Source organism: Schistocerca serialis, chromosome 2 (genome assembly GCF_023864345.2).
Source record: "Schistocerca serialis cubense isolate TAMUIC-IGC-003099 chromosome 2, iqSchSeri2.2, whole genome shotgun sequence".
Classification (NCBI taxonomy): Eukaryota; Metazoa; Arthropoda; class Insecta; order Orthoptera; family Acrididae; genus Schistocerca; species Schistocerca serialis.
In genome coordinates this window covers 455,310,664-455,334,534 of record NC_064639.1, presented here as the reverse complement: position 1 = coordinate 455,334,534, position 23,871 = coordinate 455,310,664, and the positions used below count along the sequence as shown (strand labels likewise).

General features: G+C 40.5%; 1 protein-coding gene across 3 annotated transcripts in view; it reads left to right on the top strand.

Annotated features, from left to right (window-relative positions):
* LOC126457345 (protein regulator of cytokinesis 1-like) overlaps positions 1–23,871 on the top strand; it is a 269,204-nt gene that overhangs the window by 228,216 nt on the left and 17,117 nt on the right. For 2 of the 3 annotated variants that reach the window (XM_050093565.1, XM_050093566.1), the window contains exons 11-12: positions 4,585–4,728; positions 4,883–4,981. In XM_050093565.1, the coding sequence (XP_049949522.1) occupies positions 4,585–4,728; positions 4,883–4,981 (243 nt within the window). The remainder of the gene's footprint in view (positions 1–4,584; positions 4,729–4,882; positions 4,982–23,871) is intronic. The other variant, XM_050093567.1, reaches the window with a different exon arrangement.

The window sequence follows — 23,871 nt, the reverse complement described above, 5'->3', positions numbered from 1 at the left end:
CTAGTATCGGCATAGGCTCTAGAACAATAATACAGCTTGCACCAAAATTAAGATGACACAAAGAATAATCAATTTGGTTACAGTGAAAGGCCTCATCATCAGATCAGATGAAATGAAGTGTTGTGAATTTCTGCAGGACTGATATCCATACATATTAAGAATAAGAAATGGTCAAATTTTGTAACACAGATACCAAACAAATTGTATGTGCTGTACTAGAGTTCATAAATTAGCCCCTGGTCCCCACATAGCAGACTTCAAAAGAGTGTGTGGGAAGCTCTGCAGTGTTGATGTGCTTGTGTATGAACAAATGGAAGCAAATTAGACAGTCATATAGGAACAGGATCAGGAATTGCAATATTTATCAATAACCCAGCAGAACAGTTTGCCATTCTACTTCCCCTCAAGTTAATGGCCGGTGTGTGTGTGTGTGTGTGTGTGTGTGTGTGTGTGTGTGTGTGTGTGTGTGTGTGTCATACAGGGGTGCTTGGCAATGAGTTATCAGATAATCCAGCTAAGAGACAAGGGCAGTCACTGTAAACAACAGTCTGCTGTAAAATAACTATAGGTTAGCAAAGAGTAAACTAATTGTGGGAGAAGAGTTTAGAAACGAATAGGAGACTGACTGCAACAGACACAAGACATAGTGTCCTGTGATCTTCAGTGATTAAATTGCTACAATCAGTGAACTTAGTAGTTACATTAACAGGTCCTGAAAAAGCAAAAAGCTGTTACAAACTTGCCAGAATAACATAAGGTACACTTTTGAACTTGTAAAAGAGATGACAAGACTATTGATCATGTTACTTTTTCTGCAATAACTTAATGATTTGACCGTCAATCATAGGAAACAAATAATCAAAAAAGGAGTAAACTAAGCCATCAATAAGCCATATGTAGTTCTTAAATTCACATAAACTTGTGACAGTGTATATGATTCAGCAAGATCTTTGGGTACATGATTATCTGCTATCTTTAAAAGAAGTATGTTGCCATTAAAACATGACAGAACAGTTTGATGGTTCCACGTCAAACTGTTGGACCAAAAAATTTTGCGTGTCTTGTAGTGGCACCCTCGTATAAAGTGACGCAACTTTTATTTAACAATTACGTCGTTTCGGCCTACTTTCATTTTTGTGAGTGTTTTTTGTACTGCACCAAACGTTATGAAATGTTGGATGGCACAGTGATGGCCCCATCACTGTGTCTGGCAGTCATGAATTTCTTCATGGAGCACTTAGAGGAGCAAGTTATGAACTTGGTGGCATTATGTCAGTTTTGCTTCCTAAGGCACGTCAATTACAGCTTTCTGATATGGCCTCACAGTGACAATACATTGTAGCAGTTCACTGATGACATGAATGGTGCCCACCCAACATTAAATTTACCGTCGAGATGGAGAAGGATGGCAAGCTACCATTCTTCTATGTTTTAATTGAGTGGAAGGCAGGAGGCCTCGGCCTGGTCGTTCATTGTAGAGGAAACCAACTCACACTGATCGGTACGTGAATGCCGATAGTTTTCACCACCGTGTACACAGGTTAACGGTTCTGAACGTGTTAATACATAGAGCAAAAGTTATTTCTGATGACAACCACCAACAGTCTGAATTGCATCACTTGAGACATGTGTTTAGAGAAAATGGTTGTAACAAAGGAAACTTTGCAGTTGCTTTCAGATGCCACCAAATAAGGATGCCTTGTAAATCAGTTGAAGAGCCAAGTCAGCTGCTTTCGTGCCATACTGTGGGGCAGTGAACAGCAAGTTAGGACATGTGCTGCCGAGACATGTACTGAGACCAGTGTTCTCGCCCTCCTCCAAGACACAAGATATGTTGTGCCCTGTTAAATATGACATATCTCTTCATGTGCCCAGTGTGTATTGTGTCCCTTGCAAAAGCAGCTGCATCTACATCGATCAGACAACTAGCACAGTTGCAGAGTGTTGTACCAAGCACAAGCATCATATTAAACCAAGGGAGCATGACAATTTGTTATACAGAAACTATTCTGTGAAAAAAATAGATTGTGTAGTATGGCTTTTTATGTACGCTTCTGTCTTCTTGTTAATTGCCCTAGTTACTGTAATATTTAGAGATTATGTACCTCACAACAACAAATTCGAATAGTTTGCAACGAAAAATACAGGTCATGAGACACCATGAGTTTGCATTCAGTGCATGTTAGCTCATACTTCGCTGCATATGAATATAGGTAATATATTGAATTTTTCTCTTGACTCGAGAGGACATTACATCTGTCTTCAGTCTTGAGAAAATCCTGCGCTCACTTTGCCCACGCAAGCAAAGATACGACTGTAGTTATATTTTCAGTGGAGGGCCATCGGTAGCTGGTGAAAGAAAAAATTAGATGGGTTTTCATAAAGCATACCATATCTTTTTAAATCGTTCAGGATATTGAAACATATTTTTGGCAGATGGTAGCTCACATTTGGTTAGTATGCTGAACTTTTTCACTACACAGATAATTCTAGATTTTATAATTACAGGTTTTTTTCAGTGGAATATTTTCAGGGTTATATATATAGAAGACTATAGCTTGTTGGTGAAAGAAAAAATTGTATGGGTGTGCAACAACATAAGTGAAAAGATTACGGGAGTATTAACCCTTCATAAACTCTGCAGTTTCTTGATAAATAGCTTATGAACTAATTAACAATTTTAAGAAATTTGCATTTTCACTTACTGTTGAAGTTTCCTAAATTAAAGTGGTACAGAAATAATTTTATAACATTTTTTAATGTCAATTGTGTTCTTTGTGGTTTGTTGTTGTTGTTGTTGTTGTTGTTGTTGTTGACGCCCCCCCTCCGCCCAATTGATGATTTAATTTCACACAGGCAAATCATACATATAGTTTTGAGATTTTGCATTTATTTGTTTGTTTATTCTGTGAGATTTTGGCTCTGAGGATCCTTCCTATTGTATTCATCTGATAATGCATGACGGTTATTGGGGATACAGTTTAATAGTAGACATCATTACTCTAAATTTGCATTGTGTCACACTGTGTTTCCTTTTTGCTTGTACAGAAAAGCAATTCTGCAATTTTGGCATTTATTTTATTATTTTGATTATTGTTTTTCCTCTAAAAAAAATCTTCAGTTGCAAAGACTCGAAATTATTTTCAGAAAAAGTACTTCCCAATGCTGCAGTCTCACTCCATTACAGTGTTTTCATCCTCTGTCATTGTTTCATCTGCTGTTGATGCAACTGAAGTCTTACCTTCGACCTTAACCAGCTTGTTTGTTTGGTTTTTAATATTCAGAGCACTATAACCAAAGATTTTTAGGTTGTTTTTCCTCCGTATCCCTACTAATCACGTACAAGGTATGATCCTTCTAATATGCTTCTCTCTCGCTTTTCCATTTTCAAATTTAATAAAAGTTTTATTTCGGGTGATAGGGAAATCAGTGATGCAACATATTCTGTTTTTGAGGTAAGAATATGAGTACTGTCAAGTTCATGAAAGACCTAAAACTTCTGGAACTTACTTTGATAAATGCACATGAATTTTGCTTACCAAAACTAGATAGTGATTTCTGTAGACGTTTTGTATAAGCAATGAAAAGGGTCAGTTCGACGTTGTGATTCATACTCCAAATGCAAGACTAAAGATTATTATTTCATACTATCAATGTAAAGAAAAGATAGATTGCTACTTAACATAAAGATGACACACTAATTTGCAGACAGCCTTAATTAAGACACTTACACATTAGCTTTTGGCCACAGCCCTTGTCTGAAAAACACACGCGCGCGCGCGCGCACACACACACACACACACACACACACACACACACACAACACACACACACACACACACACACACACACACATATATGCAAGCACATCTCACTCATGTGGCATTCGGAAATGAGCTACCAGAGATGGAGGTCATGCGTCTGTGAGGTGTGCTTGCTATGTGAATAAATGTCTGTGTGTTTCACTTTTTCTTTGTTTTTCTTAAGAGGGCTGTCGTCGAAAGCTTATATGTAAGTTTCTTCCTAATTGTTCTTGTCTGAAACTTAACATGTCATCTATATGGTAAGTAGCAATGTATCTTTTCCTTACATTGTGGTTTTGCATTGTACTAGAGAACTGAAAAATGAAGTACCCATAGTGAAAAGTACAAGAATGAGATGTGATGCCAAACAATGGGAACCCCCAGTTGGCATATAAACAATATTAGGGAAAGGATAGATTGGTACTCACTTTAAAGATAACCCATTGAGTTGCAGACTGGCACACCAGCAAGCAAGCATGCTTCATGCACACTTGATCACACTACCGGCAGCAACTCAACGGAACATTTAACTTTATTGCTGGAGATGGGGCAGAGAATCAATTAGACTTAGAATTAAAAATATCATTTATCCTCTCATAGTTTCCAGATTATGTGTGTTTATAAGTTTGAAATCTGAATAGCTTGCCAACTTACATAGTTTCCTCTGCTGCTCCTGGAGCCCCACTCTCCTCCGCTAAAATGAACAGAACTGTGGAGACAGGGTTTTATTTATTTGATAAATATTTTAGTAACTTATTAACCATTATAATTTTGCTTTCAGCAGAAAAAACAGCCCTCATCAAAAGAAAGTGGTGGAATGAAACGAAAATTGGATTTTGAAAGTATATCATCACACAAGAAACAGCAGTTCGCATACCGGCCAAAACCACATGAATTAGTGCCCCAGAGAGACTGTCGTAATAATGTGAGTTTTGTATTGTGTGTTATAAATTAGGTTAAAAATTTAGCTGGTAAGACATATACAAATAAGGTAAGTTATTTTTGAGAGATTTGCAATTAGATACCATTTATCAAACTTTCTTTATTTATTTGTTTCTTCTTATTCCCTAATCTTTCAGGTGACACGTCGTAGGCTGTTGTCACCACTGCCAAATATGAATGAAACATTTGTTTCTGGCATTGGGGAGATCGATGGTGGAACGCATTCTGTTTTCAAGGTAAGAGAGCATCATCTAGTTCATTAAGACCTGAAAATGCTGGAACTGGATTATTCTCCACTATAGCAGATGTAATTTGACTACTTTAATTTAACTCGATTCTTTAAAATACACCTACAGGAATACTCCAGTAGATCTAGTACAATTCTGAAATAACATGGCTGATTGATGGAAAATGTTCATGACTAAGGAAAGTCTTCACTCAATAGTGAAAGGAGGGCAACATCCAGTGGCTACCATGTGTCATTGGATGGTGCTGTTTGTGGTTATATGCCAAGGTTGTAGGATAGCTTGACCATAACCTGTGGTGTCACTTGTGGGTTGCATGTTTGGGGTATTATGTTGGTTATGCTGTGTCAGTCATATTACATTTCATTAAATGCATCTGGCTTCATAAGATTGAGGAAATTGTACAGATCCAAATGTATTTCCTTTTTGTAGCATCAACTATAAAATTATATATCTAAAAACAAAGATGATGTGACTTACCAAATGAAAGTGCTGGCAGGTCGACAGACACACAAACAAACACAAACATACACACAAAATTCAAGCTTTCGCAACAAACTGTTGCCTCATCAGGAAAGAGGGAAGGAGAGGGAAAGACGAAAGGAAGTGGGTTTTAAGGGAGAGGGTAAGGAGTCATTCCAATCCCGGGAGCGGAAAGACTTACCTTAGGGGGAAAAAAGGACGGGTATACACTCGCACACACACACATATCCATCCACACATATACAGACACAAGCAGACATGTCTGCTTACCTTAGGGGGAAAAAAGGACGGGTATACACTCGCACACACACACATATCCATCCACACATATACAGACACAAGCAGACATGTCTGCTTGTGTCTGTATATGTGTGGATGGATATGTGTGTGTGTGCGAGTGTATACCCGTCCTTTTTTCCCCCTAAGGTAAGTCTTTCCGCTCCCGGGATTGGAATGACTCCTTACCCTCTCCCTTAAAACCCACTTCCTTTCGTCTTTCCCTCTCCTTCCCTCTTTCCTGATGAGGCAACAGTTTGTTGCGAAAGCTTGAATTTTGTGTGTATGTTTGTGTTTGTTTGTGTGTCTGTCGACCTGCCAGCACTTTCATTTGGTAAGTCACATCATCTTTGTTTTTAGATATATATTTCCTGCGTGGAATGTTTCCCTCTATTACAACTATAAAATTAGTTTGTTATATTGTTGTCTCGTGGTGAGGAGGTTCTTGAAACAGTACATTGTAGAAACAAGGAAACCATTTCCAGGTTAATTATTTGCACTGTATAAGTAATTTATCTATTATTTATTTACATTTGTTGTCTTTCATTGCGCTGCGTTAGACAATTTTGTACAAATCGTTTTTCAGTTTTGTGTTGGCCAAATACATCTTCATTATTTGGACTTAAGCTTTTTGTCATATGAAATCACTCTACCCATTGTAAATTTATGTTGTTTATAGCTTAGCTTGATTTTTTCCAGTTGCTTGATTTTGTCAGTTTTGTTTTTTAAAACTTGTATTGCAATTTGTACTGTCCATAATTTCTCTCTCTTGTTCTCATGATGGTTGTGTTTTCCCGTGTCCTGACAAGATGTCCAAAAGAACAATGTGTTACTCCTGATCAGGCTCATTATAAGCTTCTGTCCAGTGTCAGTTTACATGGTAATTTTTGTTTATGCCTGTTCTGATTACTCTCTTTTCTATTTTGAGTATTCTGTCCATCTGCATGGTGTTGGTTGCTCTAAAAATGTTGCTTGCACATGTTATTTCTGATTCTGTAATTGGAGTCTGCTACCAAAAATGGAGGGAGAAACTCTCAGAACACCAGCCACTTGCATTGACAAAGTGCCAACAAAATTGTTAAACATCTGCCAGGGATCCTGAGATTAAAGCCAACAGGCAATACATCAAATGAGATAAAAACTGTAAGATGTGAACACAGTTACATTTGTAGGTCAGCAGAGTATACCACCAACAGATGCTTTCTGTGATTGAGAGTGAGTCAGTGGCATGTGTATGGGCATTAACACTGTTGTCAGAATTTAACAAAAAATGAGCTATTCATTGTTATCATCATCATCATCATCATCATCATCATCATCATCATCATCTACATATTCATTCCCTCAAGCTCAGTGCCTTTGTGTTTTACAGTGTAATGCCATTCTGGTGGTGAAGCTTCATTTCAATCATTCTTTGTCTGCTAGCATACATTTATATTATTCTTTCTGACATAACCCTTAATTTGGGGCCACATAAACACTCGATGTAGTAGATTCTTGTAAATACCATCAGATAAAACTTCAATAATCAATTGTTAAGCAAAATGCTCCACCTTTTGGGTACTAGCTTTTGCCAACACTCTCATTTCGAGTTTCAACATTGTACGACTATTCCGAAATCTAAAGGTTATCATCACTTTGATGATTCACACAGTAGATAAATATGCCACTGGGTACATGATAGTCTCTCTCTCTCTGTCCAGAATTTTAGCCTACAATAAAATGATATTTTCTGATAAAATAAGACGCAAAGGAATCAGTTTTTAACCAAATATTATCCTTAACTTCACTAGAGAGACACTGCATAGTAAAGTACGTTAGTCCAAAAGTAATAATTTCTCCTTCTCTCTCTCTCTCTCTCTCTCTCTCTCTCTCTCTCTCTCTCTCTCACTCTCTCTCTCTCTCTCTCTCTTCCCCCCCCCCCCCCCCCTCCTCCTCCTCCTCAGAAAGTAAATATTTACCTAAAAGCTAATTTCCTGTACTGGGTGTATCTTTGGTATATTCATACAGAAATATACTCCAGAAGTTGCAATAGATAACTCAAAATCCATGTGGCTCAGCTCTTTCTGGCGCCCACACAACTCGAACTACAGTCGCCAGGGTGCAGAGACCAGTACATAAAGTCTCCCTCCTCCTATCGCCCTATTCCACATCTGACCCCTTCCACTTTCCCAACTCAACAAAATGGAGCCCACGCCTAGTTTCTCACAGCATGCCCTCCTTCACTAACACACTACACCATAACTCGTACTGCTTTTAATTTCCACACTGGTCTCAAGCACCCAGGACAGTCAACTTGCCGGGCGATTTTAGTACATTTTTTTCAAAAAAAAAAAAAAATCACAGTTCTATAACAGTGAATTTGGTACTTTTGTACAATGTCTCAGAGGAAAGGTCCCGTGTGGCCTACTTATTAACGAGGTGGTTGTTATAATACAAGGTTATTATTATGATACACTGATGTCCAAAATTAAAGCAACAAACTGCTGATTCCCTGACCAGATACAATCATACAAACTTAACAGATTGAGATTTTCACTCTGCAGCAGAGTGTGCGCTGATATGAAACTTCCTGGCAGATTAAAACTGTGTGCCAGACCAAGACTCGAACTCAGGACCTTTGCCTTTCGCAGGCAAGTGCTCTACCAACTGAGCTACCCAAGCACGACTCACTCCCCGTCCTCACAGTCTTACTTTTGCCAGTACCTCGTCTCCTACCTTCCAAACTTAAAGGCAAAGGTCCTGAGTTCGAGTCTCGGTCCAGCACACAGTTTTAATCTGCCAGGAAGTTTCATATCAGCGCACACTCCACTGCAGAGTGAAAATCTCATTCTGGAAACATCCCCCAGGCTGTGGCTAAGCCATGTCTCCGCAGTATCCTTTCTTTCAGGAGTGCTAGTTCTGCAAGGTTCGCAGGAGAGCTTCTGTTAAATTTGGAAGGTAGGAGACAAGGTACTGGCAGAAGTAAGGCTGTGAGCATGGGGCGTGAGTCGTGCTTGGATAGCTCAGTTGGTAGAGCACTTGCCCGCGAAAGGCAAAGGTCCCGAGTTCAAGTCTTGGTCCGGCACACAGTTTTAATCTGCCAGGAAGTTTCGAACTTAACAGATGTCTATACGACCATGTTCTGCACAGATGATGGTATTCCAGTCAACGGAGAATCACGCCAGTGATGTCATGGCACCTATCAAAAAGGGTAGTGTTTGCCGGGTAGCCCCATATCCAAATTAGCTGTATACACAGTCATAGACAGTGCAGTATGGCACATAGAAGACACCTACCACACACTCTGCGGTGGAGGGCCATAGGAAGAATGGAAGCAGGACAGGCGCAAGCTCATGTGGCCCAATAGCTTAATGTGAATCGCTCTGTTGTTTCACAAATGTGCTCACACTTTCTAGAGACCGAAAATTTTATCCTAAAGATGAGGGCAGGGCCGACCACTTGCGACATCTGAAACAGAGGACCATTATTTAGCTGTAAGGGCACTGTGATACCGCCTTAGCACTGCATGGCAACTGGCATCTGCCCTCGCAGCATTCACTTGACATGTTGTATTGTGGCAAACGGCATACAGAAGGCTTTGGCAGAGTGGTCTTTGTCAGAAACCTGCTGCATGTGTAGCTCTGACAAGACTTCACAGAAAGGAATGTCTAGGGTGGAGTTGTCAACATGCCACGTGGATGGTCAGACAGTGGGCCAATGTTCTTCTCACAGATGAGTCCCGATTTGGTCTGGGGAATGATTCTCAGTGCATTCGTGTTTGGAGGGAACATTGAACATGATTTTGGGATCCAAACATATACCGATATCAAGGAGGATGCCTAACAGAGTGGGCAGGGATTATGTTGGCTGCTCAAACACCTCTTCATGAAATTGTACAGGTGAATCGGCAAGGTTGAACAGCTGTTAGGTATCGTGGTGAGGTCTTGGGACCTCAGGTGTGGTTGTTGCAAGATGCTGTAGCCCTAGAGTTTGTACTGACTGATGATAATGCTTGAACCCGTACGGCACAGGTGGTTGATGTTTTCTTGTAAATGGAAGATATTTCATGCATGAAGTTGCCTGCCCACTCTCCTGATTTGAATCCCATAGAGCATGTCTGGGATCCCCTAGATAGATAGGTTGCATCACGTCAGCATTCACCAACCACTCTCCTAGACTTGCGAGCAGCTCTGTAGAGAGAATGGGCATTATTGCCTCAAAACAAGATTATGACGTCATTCACAGCATGCCCTATCATTGTCAAATCTGTATTGCTGCCAGAGGTGGCCACACCCCATACTGAGCACATTAACCAGTTGTTGGAATGTGTGTGCAAATCTTTTAAGTTGGAAGAAATGAAGAACATTCTTGTCTATCGTTATGCATGTAGCACTTGTTTATGTTCTGTATTCTTTACATTGTTTGTACTTTACTATCATCCGTTTGTACTACTTTGAGGCAAAATAAATGCAACTTTGCAAAATTTCCATTTATTGCTTTAATTTTGGACACCAGTGTATAACTGGCAGTCAAATGAAACCTGAACCCTTGCCCCCAGCAGGAGTCTGGTATGGTTCCACTCAGAAGTAATTGCCACACACATTAAGACACAGAAGATCAATTGCTGTTTGTAGAATGTGACTGGCCACTGATGTATCCATAATGGCATCCACTCTTGGAGTTCCTTGTCCGACTGAAACCAACATCCACACATGACTGCCATCAGGTTTTCAAATATGTAAAAATATGAAAATCACACAATGAAGGGTCCAGACTGTATGGAGAATGTTGCAGTATTTCCCAACCAAATCCATCTGACAGCATTCGTAGGTGTTGAATTTATGGTGCATTGCAGTTTCTGCAAAGTGTCTTCATAATGCTGCACATTTATTGTGGTTCCACATTCAAGGAACCTGAGGAGCAGAGCGCCCCTTCAGTCGAAGGAGGAGGTCATCATGACATAATCGGAACCTGTGTAATCAGCTTTGGATTTCTTTGGCTGGGGAGATGTGGGATGTTTCAACTGTTGGATCAAGGCTATGGTTTACTGATTTTGTTGGGAAATGCTGCAGCGTCCTCCTTACAGGCTAGATCTTTCACTGTGTGATTTTCACATTTGGCAGACTGAAAAAAGACGTGCATGGATGTTGGTTTCACGTGGATGAGGAAGTGCAGGAGTGGTTGGGGTTGTGGATCCATCAGTGGCTGACCATGTTCTATAAAGAGGAATCGTTCATCTTGTCTCCCAGTAGGCTAAATGACTTAACATGTGTGGTAATTACTTCTCAGTGGAACCATTCCATGGTCCCGTTGTGCTATGTGTTCAATTTTCATTTGTCTGCCCCCTCATGTATTTGAAATTGCTGGTGTGTGATTTATTGTATACAGAAAGGAAACCTGTGCAATCCACATTATACTTGTTATGTTTTGGAACACTGGGACATACACACAGCAATTTCAAACTTTGGACATCATCAAGATGCTCCTTTCTGATACACTTGTCCTAACTGGCTCTTTCTTATATAGGCATATATTTTGTCCAAACCTGGTGGATGCAGTTTGTTATTGGTAGGTGGTATCTTTATGCAAAATGTCTGCTACTAAATCGTGCGTGCCCATAAATAAGAAATAACATAAGCATGTGACGTGTATTAGTGATTCATGTGTGTGGTATTGCCCCTATAAAGATAATTCTGCAACAATTGATTAAAAACCTCCATAACACCTGACTCCTGTGTCCATTTCCCTGAGTTTTACTCCGTCCTAAGTATGTGCCCTATCAAAGCATTAGAAATAACAAACTGTTTTATGCCATAATTACTTGGGTTAATTCTCATGCATACATGAAAATGAATTCATCATGGAAAACTATGCAAAGCTTCATCGACTGCCAAATATCCATGAGGAACAGACTAGGGATGACACAAAATCAAATTATCAAAAAAAGGGACATTATCTTTCTTTATAGTGACACTCTGCCTGCAACTGCTACCCGAATTTCAGCTATTGTCATCCGTCTAGTAGTCAAAGCAGCTCAAACAATCCTATGACCTTCTTGTGGTGCAGTCATTCTGAAACAACCCATGCCAACTATTCTTTGATACACTGTTGTTCTTACTCCATCAATTAACCACATGCCCTGCAGTCACACTACTACAGCTAACTGCCTGTACACTCTATCGGTATGAAGCTCCTATGTCCATCATGTCAATAATTTGACCTTTCTCAAAGTCCAAAAGGTGACGATAAGCTGCTCATACATGTCCTGCATATGCATCTACACTGAAGCGCCAAAGAAACTGGTATAGGCATGCGTATTCAAATACAGAGATATGTAATAAAGCACAATACGGTGCTGTGGTCAGCAATGCCTATATAAGACAACAAGTGTCTGGCACAGTTGTTAGATTGTTGCTGCTGCTGCTACAATGGCAGGTTATCAAGATTTAAATGAGGTTGAACCTTGTGCTATAGTCAGCACATGAGTGATGGGCCACAGCATCTCAGATGTAGCGATGAAGCGGGGATTTTCCTGTACAACCATTTCATGAGTGCATCATGAATATCAGGAATCCAGTAAAACATCAAATATCCAACGTTGCTGTGGGCAAAAAAAGATCCTGCAGCAACAGGACCAATGACGACTGAAGAGAATCGTTCAACGTCACAGAAATGCAACCCTTCCCCAAGTTGCTGCATATTTCAATGCTGGGCCATCAACAAGTGTCAGCGTGCGAACCATTCAATGAAACATCATTGATATGGACTTTCGGAGCTGAAGGCCCACTCGTGTACCCTTGACGTCTACACGACACAAAGCTTTAAGCCTCACCTGGGCCCATCGACACCGACATTGGACTGTCGATGACTGGAAACATGTTGCCTGGTCGGACGAGTCTCGTTTCAAATTGTATTGAGTGGATGGATGTGTACGGGTATGGAGACAACCTCATGAATCCATGGTCCCTGCTGGAGACTGTTCAAGCTGGTGGAGGCTCTGTAATGGTGTGCAGTTGAAGTGATATGGGACCCCTGATACGTCACAGCTGCTGGCCACCAAACTCCCCAGACATGAACATTATTCAGCATATCTGGGATGCCTTGCGATGTGCTGTTCAGAAGACATCTTCATCCCCTTGTACTGTTACAGATTTATGGACAGCCCTGCAAGATTCATGCTGTCAGTTCCCTCCAGCACTACTTCAGACATTAGTCGAGTCCATGTCACATCATGTTGCGGCACATCTGTGTGCTCGCAGGGAGGGGGGGGGGCCCTATGCAATATCAGGCAGGTGTACCAGTTTCTTTGGCTTTTCAGTGTATATCAGTATTCCGCAAGCCAACGGACAGTGTGTGGCAGAGGGTACTTCTTCTGGTACCACTAACTGACCCCCCTTCCCCATTCCACCTGGAACAGCACATGGGAAGAATGATTGCCGGTAACCTCTGCGTTACCCCTAATTTTTTGAATTTTCTCGTCCTGTTCAGTTTGTGAGATGTATGAGGAAGTAATGTAATGTGTTGTCCAACTCTTCCCAGAAAGTGCATTGCCACTATTTAAATAGTAAATCTGTCCTTGATGCACATTGCTTCTCTTGTAATGTTTTCCACTGGATTTGTTGATTATCTCTCTAATGATCTCATACCTCTCTCTCTCTCTCTCTCTCTCTCTCTCTCTCTCTCTCGTATATCAGTCCTACCTCATAAGGATCCCAGATTGATAAACAGTACCAAAGAATCTGTCGTACAAGCACATTGTAAGAGACTTCCTTCATGGATGAGTTACATTTCCTTAAGATTCTTTCTTTGAATCTCTGTCTGGCATCTGCTTTTCCTTGTGTTTGTATTATGTGGTCATTCAACTTAAAATTGTTCTGGATGGTTTTTATCAAAACCTCAAAGGAATGAACCCTCAGTCTCATTGCCCCAAGTTGACATACACAGAACAGGACGTCTGTTGAATCAATGCTCATATTTCCTCTCTCCCAACGGAAGTGTTATTACACGTATGGAAAAAAAATTGCAGCCTCAAGAAATAATTAATGTAGAGTAATGAAATTTTGGGAATACATTTGTCTAGTTAACATTTATAAGTGATTAATATTGCAAGATCATAGGTTAATGTCAGTGCGAGATAAGCCATTGCAAGTGTGAAATGCTGGTACTTTAATAATGGGTGTAACTGCCAGAATGTTGAATGTAGACATGCTTGCATTGTGTTGTGCTGATGATGGATGTCAGTTTGTTGGATGGGGTTCCAAGCCTGTTACACATGGTCAGTCAATACTGGAATGGTTACTGCTGTTAGAGCATGTTGATGGAGTTGTCGTCCGATGATACCCCACATGTGCTCAAATGGAGACAGATCTGGTGATCGAGAAGGCCAAGGCAATATGTCGATACTCTGTAGAGCATGTTGGGTTACAAAAACAGTATGTGGACAATCTTCATCCTGTTGGAAAACAACTCTGGTATGCTAATCATGAATGGCAGCACAAGAGATCAAATCACCATTGACGTATAAATTTGCAGTCAGGATGCATGTGAGAACCACAAGAGTGCTCCTATTGTCATATGAAATCACATCCCAGACCATAACTTCAGGTGTAGGTCCAGTGTGTCTACCACGCAGATAGGCTGGTTGTAGGCCCTTAACTGGACTCCTCGTAATCAACACACGGCATCACTGGTACCAAGGCAGAACAAGTTTTCATTAGGAAACACAACAGATTTCCACTCTGCCCTGCATTGAGCTATCGCTTGACACCACTGACATTGCAAATGTCAGTGGTTTGGTCTCAATGGAATGCACAGCACAGGATGTCTGGCTCTAAGCTGTTCTTGAAGTAACAGATTTGTAACTGTTTGTTGTGTCACTGTGGTGCCAACTGCTACTGTAATAGTTGCTGCAGATGCAGTATGATACACCGAATGCAGTGGTCTTCCCTCTCAGTAATGCCACTTGGCCATATGGAGCCCAGTATTCTTGCGACCGTACGTTCTTGTGACTACTGCTGCCAACAATTGTGTACAGTGCTACAGTCCTACCACGTCTTCCTGTAGTATCGCAGAAGGAACATCCAGTTTCTCATAGCTCTATTACATGACTCTGTACAGACTCAGTGACGTGTTGATAACGGCATTTTTGTCACCTTAAAGACATTCTTGACTAACATCAACTTACCGCATCCAATCTGAAAGGTAACTAACGCTCTCAACCATTACAACATGTATTTGGAGCAAACCCAATTTGCATCATCATAGTGGTGCTACTAGCTCCACTCTTATGCGACTGGCACAAAATTTCAATAGATGTCATCTTTCAGATGTAGAAGCATGCCTACAGAGTTTCATGAATGTCACACAACTCCTTGGTGTTGCAGTGTATTTGTGACACAAGTCAACTAAGCAAGGCAGAAGTACAAATTTAAATATATACAAGATCAGCTGTCTATTTCAAATAGCTCATCCCACAGCTGGTATTAATCAGTGGTTCTAGAACTAGGTTTTCAGATAATTTTAAAGAAGCTTCCATGTCGCTACACCCTTTCAGATTCTTGTGCATCTTACTTGTGAATAGCATGAAAGTAAGTTCAGGACCAGAGAAGCTGAGATGTGGAGCTAAAAAGGAACTATATCTACAAAAACCAAAAAAGCTGTGGAAATGTTGAAACTGACTACATTAGATCTCAAATGGGTACAAGTACTCTCTGCACTCTTTTTATGGGTATTACGCAAGTCATACTGACATCAGTGTTGACCCATTAAACCATTATAATATGTTTTATAGTAGACACTGGTTCAACTACAATCTATGCCTGCATATTAGTGATAGTGGACAAAGTTTTGTGTGTTAGTGACCTAAGGACGTAGCTAGAAATGAGTTTTATTACTGTCTGTTATGGTATTTTATCACCTGGATTTATTCATGAAGAAACTCTGCAAATTGGGTGTAATAAGTATGGAATACAACAATAATCATATGATTCTTCTCCACTCATGCTCATAAATTAAGGATAATGCTGATACATGGCGAAACAATGCTCTGGTGGGCAGTTTGCGTGTTTAAATCACCTCGGGTTATGACCATGCAGTGCATTTGACCTGCAGTTGCCGGACGGTGGTGCTGGCAGCAGTCCACATATGCAGAGGTGTGTTGGTGCATGTCAGAGTACGGTACAGCAAGTAAGTGTGCAGACATATTCAGATGTGCTAATGGTGACTGTGTGTTGAAAATGGCTCAAAGAATACATATTTATGACCTTATGAGGGGAAGAATACACGGCAGGTTGTAGCATGGACCCTCCGTGCGCCACATAGTGTGATCTCAAGATTATGGCAACGATTCCAGCAGACAGGAAACATGTCCAGGCGCTACAGTACTGGACGTCCACAGCGTAAAACACCACAAGAAGACAGATATCTCACCATCAGTGCCTGCAGATGGCCATGGAGTACTGCAGGTAGCCTTGCTTGAGACCTAACCGCAGCCACTGGAACAGTTGTCTCCAGACACACAGTCTACAGTTGACTAAACAGACATGGTGTATTCGCCCGGAGAGCCCGTAAAGCCTGGTGTCAAGAACACAGTGTTCCCAGGTTATGTTCACGCGGGAGTCCAGGTATAGTCTGAACAGTGATTCTCGCCAGGTTTTCATCTGGCATGACCCAGGAACCAGATACCAACCCCTTAATGTCCTTGAAAGAGACCTGTATGGACGTCGTTGTTTGTTGGTGTGGGATGGGATTATAATTGGTGAACGTACACCCCTGCCATGTCTTTGACAGGGGAACTGTAACAGGTAAGGTGTATCCGGTCATCATTTTGCACCAGTACGTCCGCCTTTTCAGGGGTGCAGTGAGTCCCACCTTCCTTTTGATGGATGATAACGCGCGGCCCCACCAAGCTGCCATCGTGGAGGACTACCTTGAAACAGAAGGTATCAGGCAAATGGAGTGGCCAGCCTGTTCTCCAGACCTAAACCCCATCGAGCACGTCTGGGATGCTCTCGGTCGACGTATCGCTGCACGTCTTCAAACCCCTAGAACACTTCAGGAGCGCCAACAGGCACTGGTGCAAGAATGGGAGGCTATACCCCAGCAGTTGCTCAACCACCTGATCCAGAGTATGCCAACCTGTGTGCATGGTGATCATATCCCATATTGATGTCGGGGTACATGCAGAGGAAACAGTGGCGTTTTGTGGCACATGTGTTTCGGGGCGGTTTTCTCAACTTATCAACAATACTGTGGACTTACAGATCTGTGTCGTGTGTGTTCCCTATGTGCCTATGCTATTAGTACCAGTTTTGTGTAGTGCCACATTGTGTGGGTCCACATTCGGCAATTATCCTTCATTTATGAGCGTGAGTGTACTTATTTGGATTGTAACTATTAACAATTTGGAGACATTTATAGTGTCTGGCACTGTCTTGTGACACAAATTTTGGCATTATGGATAAAAAGGAGGAATCGCAAAAGTGATAAGACATCTAAAGCATGTACAACCATTCAATGTTGGCTCTGTGAAGCTTGAAGATTTCCAGAATGTGGCAAGAGCAAGTGACCATTACCTGAAAAACCTCACCTGCTCTTTGATCAAAAATCGAAATCTGGTTTGCCCTTCATAGAGGATATTCTTTGCATTCAACAATGTGGAAACATTGAAGGAGATCAAGATTTCGATGAGAAGGCATTGATATAACATGTCTTCCACGTGTCAAGACCTGAACATTGATTAGTGAACATAAAAAGAAAGATTTATCATCTGTGTGTAACTTTTTGATTGAAAAACTTGTGTGTTTGCAAAGAACTTTGTACTTCAAATTAAGAATTTCATTGATAATGTGATCGTCATTTTTTTCTTTCATTCAACGTTTTATCGATAGCATGATGTACTTGTCTTCATCATTGTACTTGAATTTTGTTGTTTTGCTAGCAGTTTATAGAATTTACTAACACGTTTTTTCCTCTTCCCCTGCAAAATTTAGCTTTCCCATTAAATTCTCTAAGTGCCACCCAAAAACTTTGCTTGATTCAATGCTATTTGATATATATTTTATAACCCCCCCTTTCCTTTCCATTGGGCCATAAAATTAAAAGTGTGAGCGTCAGTTATTGCTATACTCCTGGCCAGTACCTGTCCTAATATTATTTTTCAACATTTCACACTTTTTAAGTACTACTCTGTGTAATATCCTGCATTATGCAGCCTCAGATCTCTTCTATAGAAACTAAGTCGTCTTGAAATCCATTTAAAAATGTTAGAGCGAATCCATTCTACTTGAAATGCTAGAAAGTGATTTACTAAATTGCTGTTACTTTTGTATGATTTGTTTCTCCTGTCACAACTTTAGTATGAATAGATATCAGCATCCCATTTGGTTGTCACTTGTTGTAGGCACAGTAGTGTCTTCCCTAGTGGCTAAATTGCAGTTGAATGTTTGTCAATTCTTTCATGTTTGCTGTTACTGAATAGAGTATTCCATTTCCAGCCAGATGAAAAGTAAGAAAATTGACTTTTTAATTATTAATAATTTCTACATGTGTCAGTTAGTGTAAAAGAACACAAAAACTTTCAAGAAGTTATTCTATTAAAAGTGTATTAGTTCTTGAGTTAAAATTTGATAAAATTTGTCTCATTTTCTGTACGAGACATTTTATCTGCTGTGTAACTCAGGAAATTCAAATCAGATTTCAATGAAAAGTGATTCATTTTGAAGCTGAGTGTCTTTTGTTGATGGGGGTATATTACAGTAATACAGTTATTAGAAACCTTTACTTCTGTGTTAAACACAAACACAATTTTCATAAAAATTGGATTCAACCTCTTTTTATGTACGAGGGCTATCCACAAAGTACATTACGTTTTGGAATTAAAAATAAATAAAGTATTGGAAATTTTTTTTATTATATACAGATGAAAGCCACACTTAAATACTACTTTTCTACATAGTTGCCATTTAAATTAAGGCACTTATCGTAGCCATGGACGAGCCTGGAAATTCCTTCGTCGTAAAATTCGGCCGCCTGCGCCTTCAACCACGTGGTTACCTCTTCTTGAAGCTGTGCGTCGTCATCAAAACGCTGCATAGCAAACGACTTCTTCATTGCTGGGAATAAGTGGAAGTCGTTCGGTGCCAGGTCGGGACTGTACGGCGGATGAGGAAACACTCCCACTTAAAAGATTCGAGAACTTCACGAGTGGCATTTGCCGTGTGGGCCCGGGCGTTGTCATGAATCAGCAAGATGTTTGAGCCCAACTTTCCCCTGCGCTTGTTTTGTATTGCTCTTCTGAGGTTGTGCAGAGTTTGGCAATACCTTTGAGAGTTTATTGTAGTGCCTCTTTCCAGGAAATCCACAAAAATCACAACTTTTCTGTCCCAAAAGAGGTAACCACGTGGCTGAAGGCGCAGGCGGCCGAATTTTACGACGAAGGAATTTCCAAGCTCATCCATCGCTACGATAAGTGCCTTAATTTAAATGGCAACTATGTAGAAAAGTAGTATTTAAGTGTGGCTTTCCTCTGTATATAATAAAAAAAATTTCCAATACTTTATTTATTTTTAATTCCAAAACGTAATGTACTTTGTGGATAGCCCTCATACATTAGTTTAAGTTTCATGGAGTTGCAGAGTCCCTTGTCTGAAATACGGGTTAAAATTAATCCAGCACGTCCCTGAACTGAGTGACCTCCTTGTTGGCAACAAGCTTTAGATTTTGTGTGTGTTGTTTTCTGTTTACGAAAACTGCTAAGTTAAGTGTTTTACGCAATATTGCGGTGCAAATTTTATTTGCCGTAATTTTGTAGTGATTATAAATAATAAGTCTCCCATTAGAACATGAATATCTCATAAACGTAGTTTTGCTAAAGAGCTAATTGTGTTAGAAAGAAACAAGAACAATTAATTGCTTCAGATTTTTTAAACAGGCAAAATTTAAATTGTTTTAATTTCGTAGGTGAACAATATAAAGAGAAAGACAGTAAGAGTAATTTAGCCATTTTTCACTTTGTGCGTTTCCTGTGCTTTCCTGTATTTTACACTTTCCCGCATTTTACACTTTTTTGGGTCGATCTGCTAAAACGTTTAAAATGGAGGTTTTACTCTAATTCTGAACTCTTCAATCCCTTTTGTAATGCTCATCATCTCGGAATGTGGTCAGTTTTCGGACTGTTTTATACATAAGCCAACTGCCAACAATCAACAATATTCAGTATTCTTTCAGATTGTGACATAGCAATTCTTCAGTGCCAGTGCAATTTTATTCACTGTTATTCACAACAGCACTTGGCATATTTAGCATCAGCCCTGATTTAAAATTAAATCCCTTTAAGGCAGTTAAACATTCAAACTATATTGTTCACAAGGATGCATTATTCCCTTCATCCCTTGTGGTTGAAATTGGTAATCAACTACATTTACAATGCAACAATTGCTGTATCTATTAATCCTTATGTTTTCCCTTGTAAAGATTAATCCTACTTCACTCAATCTGCCTGCATCCCAAACTACACAGCACCATATTAATTACTAATTTTAAGCCATATAGTAATTATACATCTGGTTTCTTGTATCTTTATTCCTTAGATCAATACCACTTGTTGATCTGGATGTCCTAAGAGTCACCAGACCATTTTCTGTACTGTCTTGGCAGGTATTTAAACTTCATTTTTGCAATGTGCATAGAGAATTGACACAAACAAATACTGCTCATCATATGTCTCATTTTATGCCCATTGTCAACAGAAAGCATTGGTTTGTTTCCATTTGCAAAGAAAATTATTTTTAAAGCAGAATTTTATGTGCCAGTTCGATGCAGTGGTCCCAAATTAGTCTAGTGTGATATTCGGTTTTGCATTACGTATAAACAAGGACAGTAAAAACATGAAGAATAATCAGTAGTCCAGCAGCGACTGAACAGCACTGTTGCTTGGCAGTGGCACACTGCTAAGTCAGGCACACAAAGGCTTAACAATCTTTATTAATACATATCTCTAAACCAAATATGGTACTAATCTGGGCCCACTCTGTGGAATGGGCATATAAAATTCCACTTTACGCTGTTCTGTTTATAACATGAAACAAATTGATGCTTTCTGTTGACATTGGGCATTGCTTGGAAGGTGTGATGAGCAGTATTCGTGTGGGCTAACTCAAGCTACACAATGCGGTAACTAAATTCCATTATTCCATATTTTGACAGGTGGTACCATGGACCAAAACAGAGAACATTTGTCCATGAATACAGCATGCAGTAAACATCTGTTAATGTTGTTGCTGTAAACCATACTCCCCTACTAGCGGAACAGTTTGTGTTGTGATAAGTTTGTGAAATGTTTTTACATCATAGTTCTGGCTTTGCACTTACCAGCATAATGGAAGCCTGTTATTCCACACAGGGAATGGTAGACACGATCTTCTGATATAGTGTAGCAAATTGAATCAAATGTGAAGCCTGTGTCTTGTATGCTGAAAAATATCCAGAATGCAGGATACTGTCTGCACAATTATTCAGCAATGTTTTACAGCAACCAACAGATTCTGCCTCTGTAGTTTGAACAGTGGAAGATCATGGTAGAACTCACGCTGTTCGTACTCCTGTTGTGGGCAGATTATGCTTATTGCAATGAGTGGAAGAAGACCCTGGAATTAGTGTATGCAGAATTTCAGTATCTGTTGGGGGTTTGTCATTCTCTAGTCTGGTCAATCTTTCATGAACTATTGCAACACACACATCATTTAGAGCGTATCCAAACTCCTCAGCCACAAGGTCAGCTTCCGAGAATCCCTTGTAGCCATTGGCTGTTGCAAAGATGTGGTGAAGATCCACTTTTTAACAACAAAGATACCGTTCACAGAAGAGGCTGGTTTCATGCAAAATGGGATTGTCAGTTTTCATAACAATGGCATCAGTGCCAATTTAATGTATGGGCAGGGATTATTGCTGATAGAGTAGCAGGATGTTATATACTACCACTACCAAATAGGTTGACTGGTGCAAGGTGTTATAAGTTCTTATCAAATGACTTGTCTACCTTGCTGAAGAAGGTGCCATTCCAGCAATTACTGGAGGTGTAGTTCATGCATGATTCATCACCAGCCCATTATATCTAACATTTCAGATAACACCTCGACTGGTTAGGAAGGTCCCTGCTTCCCCCAATTTCAGTCCCTTTAAATTTTCATTCTGGGGACACTTGATACCTTTGATATATGCAAGCCCGATTAATTACAAAGTGTGATCAGAAGTATCAGGACACCCTCAAAAGCATAAGCTTTTCATATTAGGTGCATTGTGCTGCCACCTGTTGCCAGGTACTCCATATCAGCGACCTTAGTAGTCATTAGACATTGTGAGAGAGCAGAATGGGGCACCCTGCGGAACTCAAGGAACTTCGAACGTGGTCAGGTGATTGGGTGTCACTTGTGTCATTCGTCTGTACGTGAGATTTCCACGTTCCTAAACATACCTAGGTCCACTGTTTGCGATGTGATAGTGGAAACGTGAAGGGACACGTACAGCACAAAAGCGTACAGCCCTACCTCGTCTGTTGACTGCCAGAGACTGCTGGCAGTTCAAGAGGGCCATAATGTGTTATAGGCAGACATCTGTCCAGACCGTCGCACAGGAATTTCAAACTACATCAAGATCCACTCAGAGTACTATGACAGGTGGGAGGTGAGAAAACTGGGATTTCATGGCTGAGCGGCTGCTCATAAGCCACACATCATGAAGGTAAATGCCAAACGGCGCCTTGCTTGGTGTAAGGAGCGTAAACGCTGGACGATTGAACAGTGGAAAAATGTTGTGTGGAATGACGAATCACGGTACACAATATGGCGATTCCATGACAGGATGTGGATATGGCGAATGCCCAGTGAATGTCATCTGCCAGCGTATGTAGTGCCAACAGTAAAATTCGGAGACAGTTCTGTTATGGTGTGGTCGTGTTTTTCATGGTGGGGGCTTGCATCCCTTGTTGTTTTGCATGACTCTATCACAGCACAGGCCTACATTGATGTTTTAAGCACCTTCTTGCTTCCCACTGTTGAAGAGCGATTCGGGAATGGCGATTGCATCTTTCTACACAGTCGAGCACCTGTTCGTAATGCATGGCCTGTGGCGGAGTGGTTACACGACGACAACAATGTAATGGACTGGCCTGCACAGAATCCTGACCTGAATCCTGTAGAATACCTTTGGGATGATTTGGAATGCCGACTTTGTGCCAGGCCTTACCGACCGACATCGATACCTCTCCTCAGTGCAGCACTCCATGAAGAAGGGGCTGCCATTCCCCAAGAAACCTTCCAGCATCTGATTGAACTTACACCTGCGGGAGTGGAAGCTGTCATCAAGGCTAAGGGTGGGCCAACACCATACTGAATTCCAGCATTACCAATGGAGGGTGCCACGAACTTGTAAGTCATTTTCAGCCAGGAGTCCAGATACTTTTGATCACACCACTACTGGAATGCCTCGTCAGTGCCTGCCACCGCATCTGTGATGAGCCTGCTGTTTTTGATTCCCTAAGGGGTCAGTCAAAGAATACCTTACTGTGAGTAGACACCATTTTGAGCACCTCCTTTAGCGATGGCTCACAAATGTGTGTTGTATTTCATTAGAAGCTCTGCTATTTGACAGTAACAGAATGTACTCCCATATGTTTACTGCACTCTGTAGGTCATTCATAGTAGCATAGAGCTTTCAATGGGTCAGATGTGTTTCACATTAGCGAAGATGAGCAAGTGCTCATAGCTCTTACTGTATGTTTTTTAGAGCCTATGTGTACTAGATTTTTTTTCTTATTTTGGTCGACGTTACAATCAGTCAAAACATTGTGCAAAAATAATTGTCAATTTTGACAATGTCCCATTTTCCATGTAGCTTCTTCCTTGATTTTGTTACTTACGTTATTCTAGAGCAAGTCCTTGCATGCATAAGTACATTTAGTAGTTGACACTGGCCTCCACTGTTAACATTTATATTTTGTAAAGGATCATTCACTACTGTTATCATCGCTATTTGGGTCTGCTGTTTCCATAATGAAGCCCTTATTTAGAATTACTCAGATGGAAATTATTGTGTCCTCAAAAGGCTTTTTACTCGACTGTTCTGCTGCATCATAAGTCAGTTGG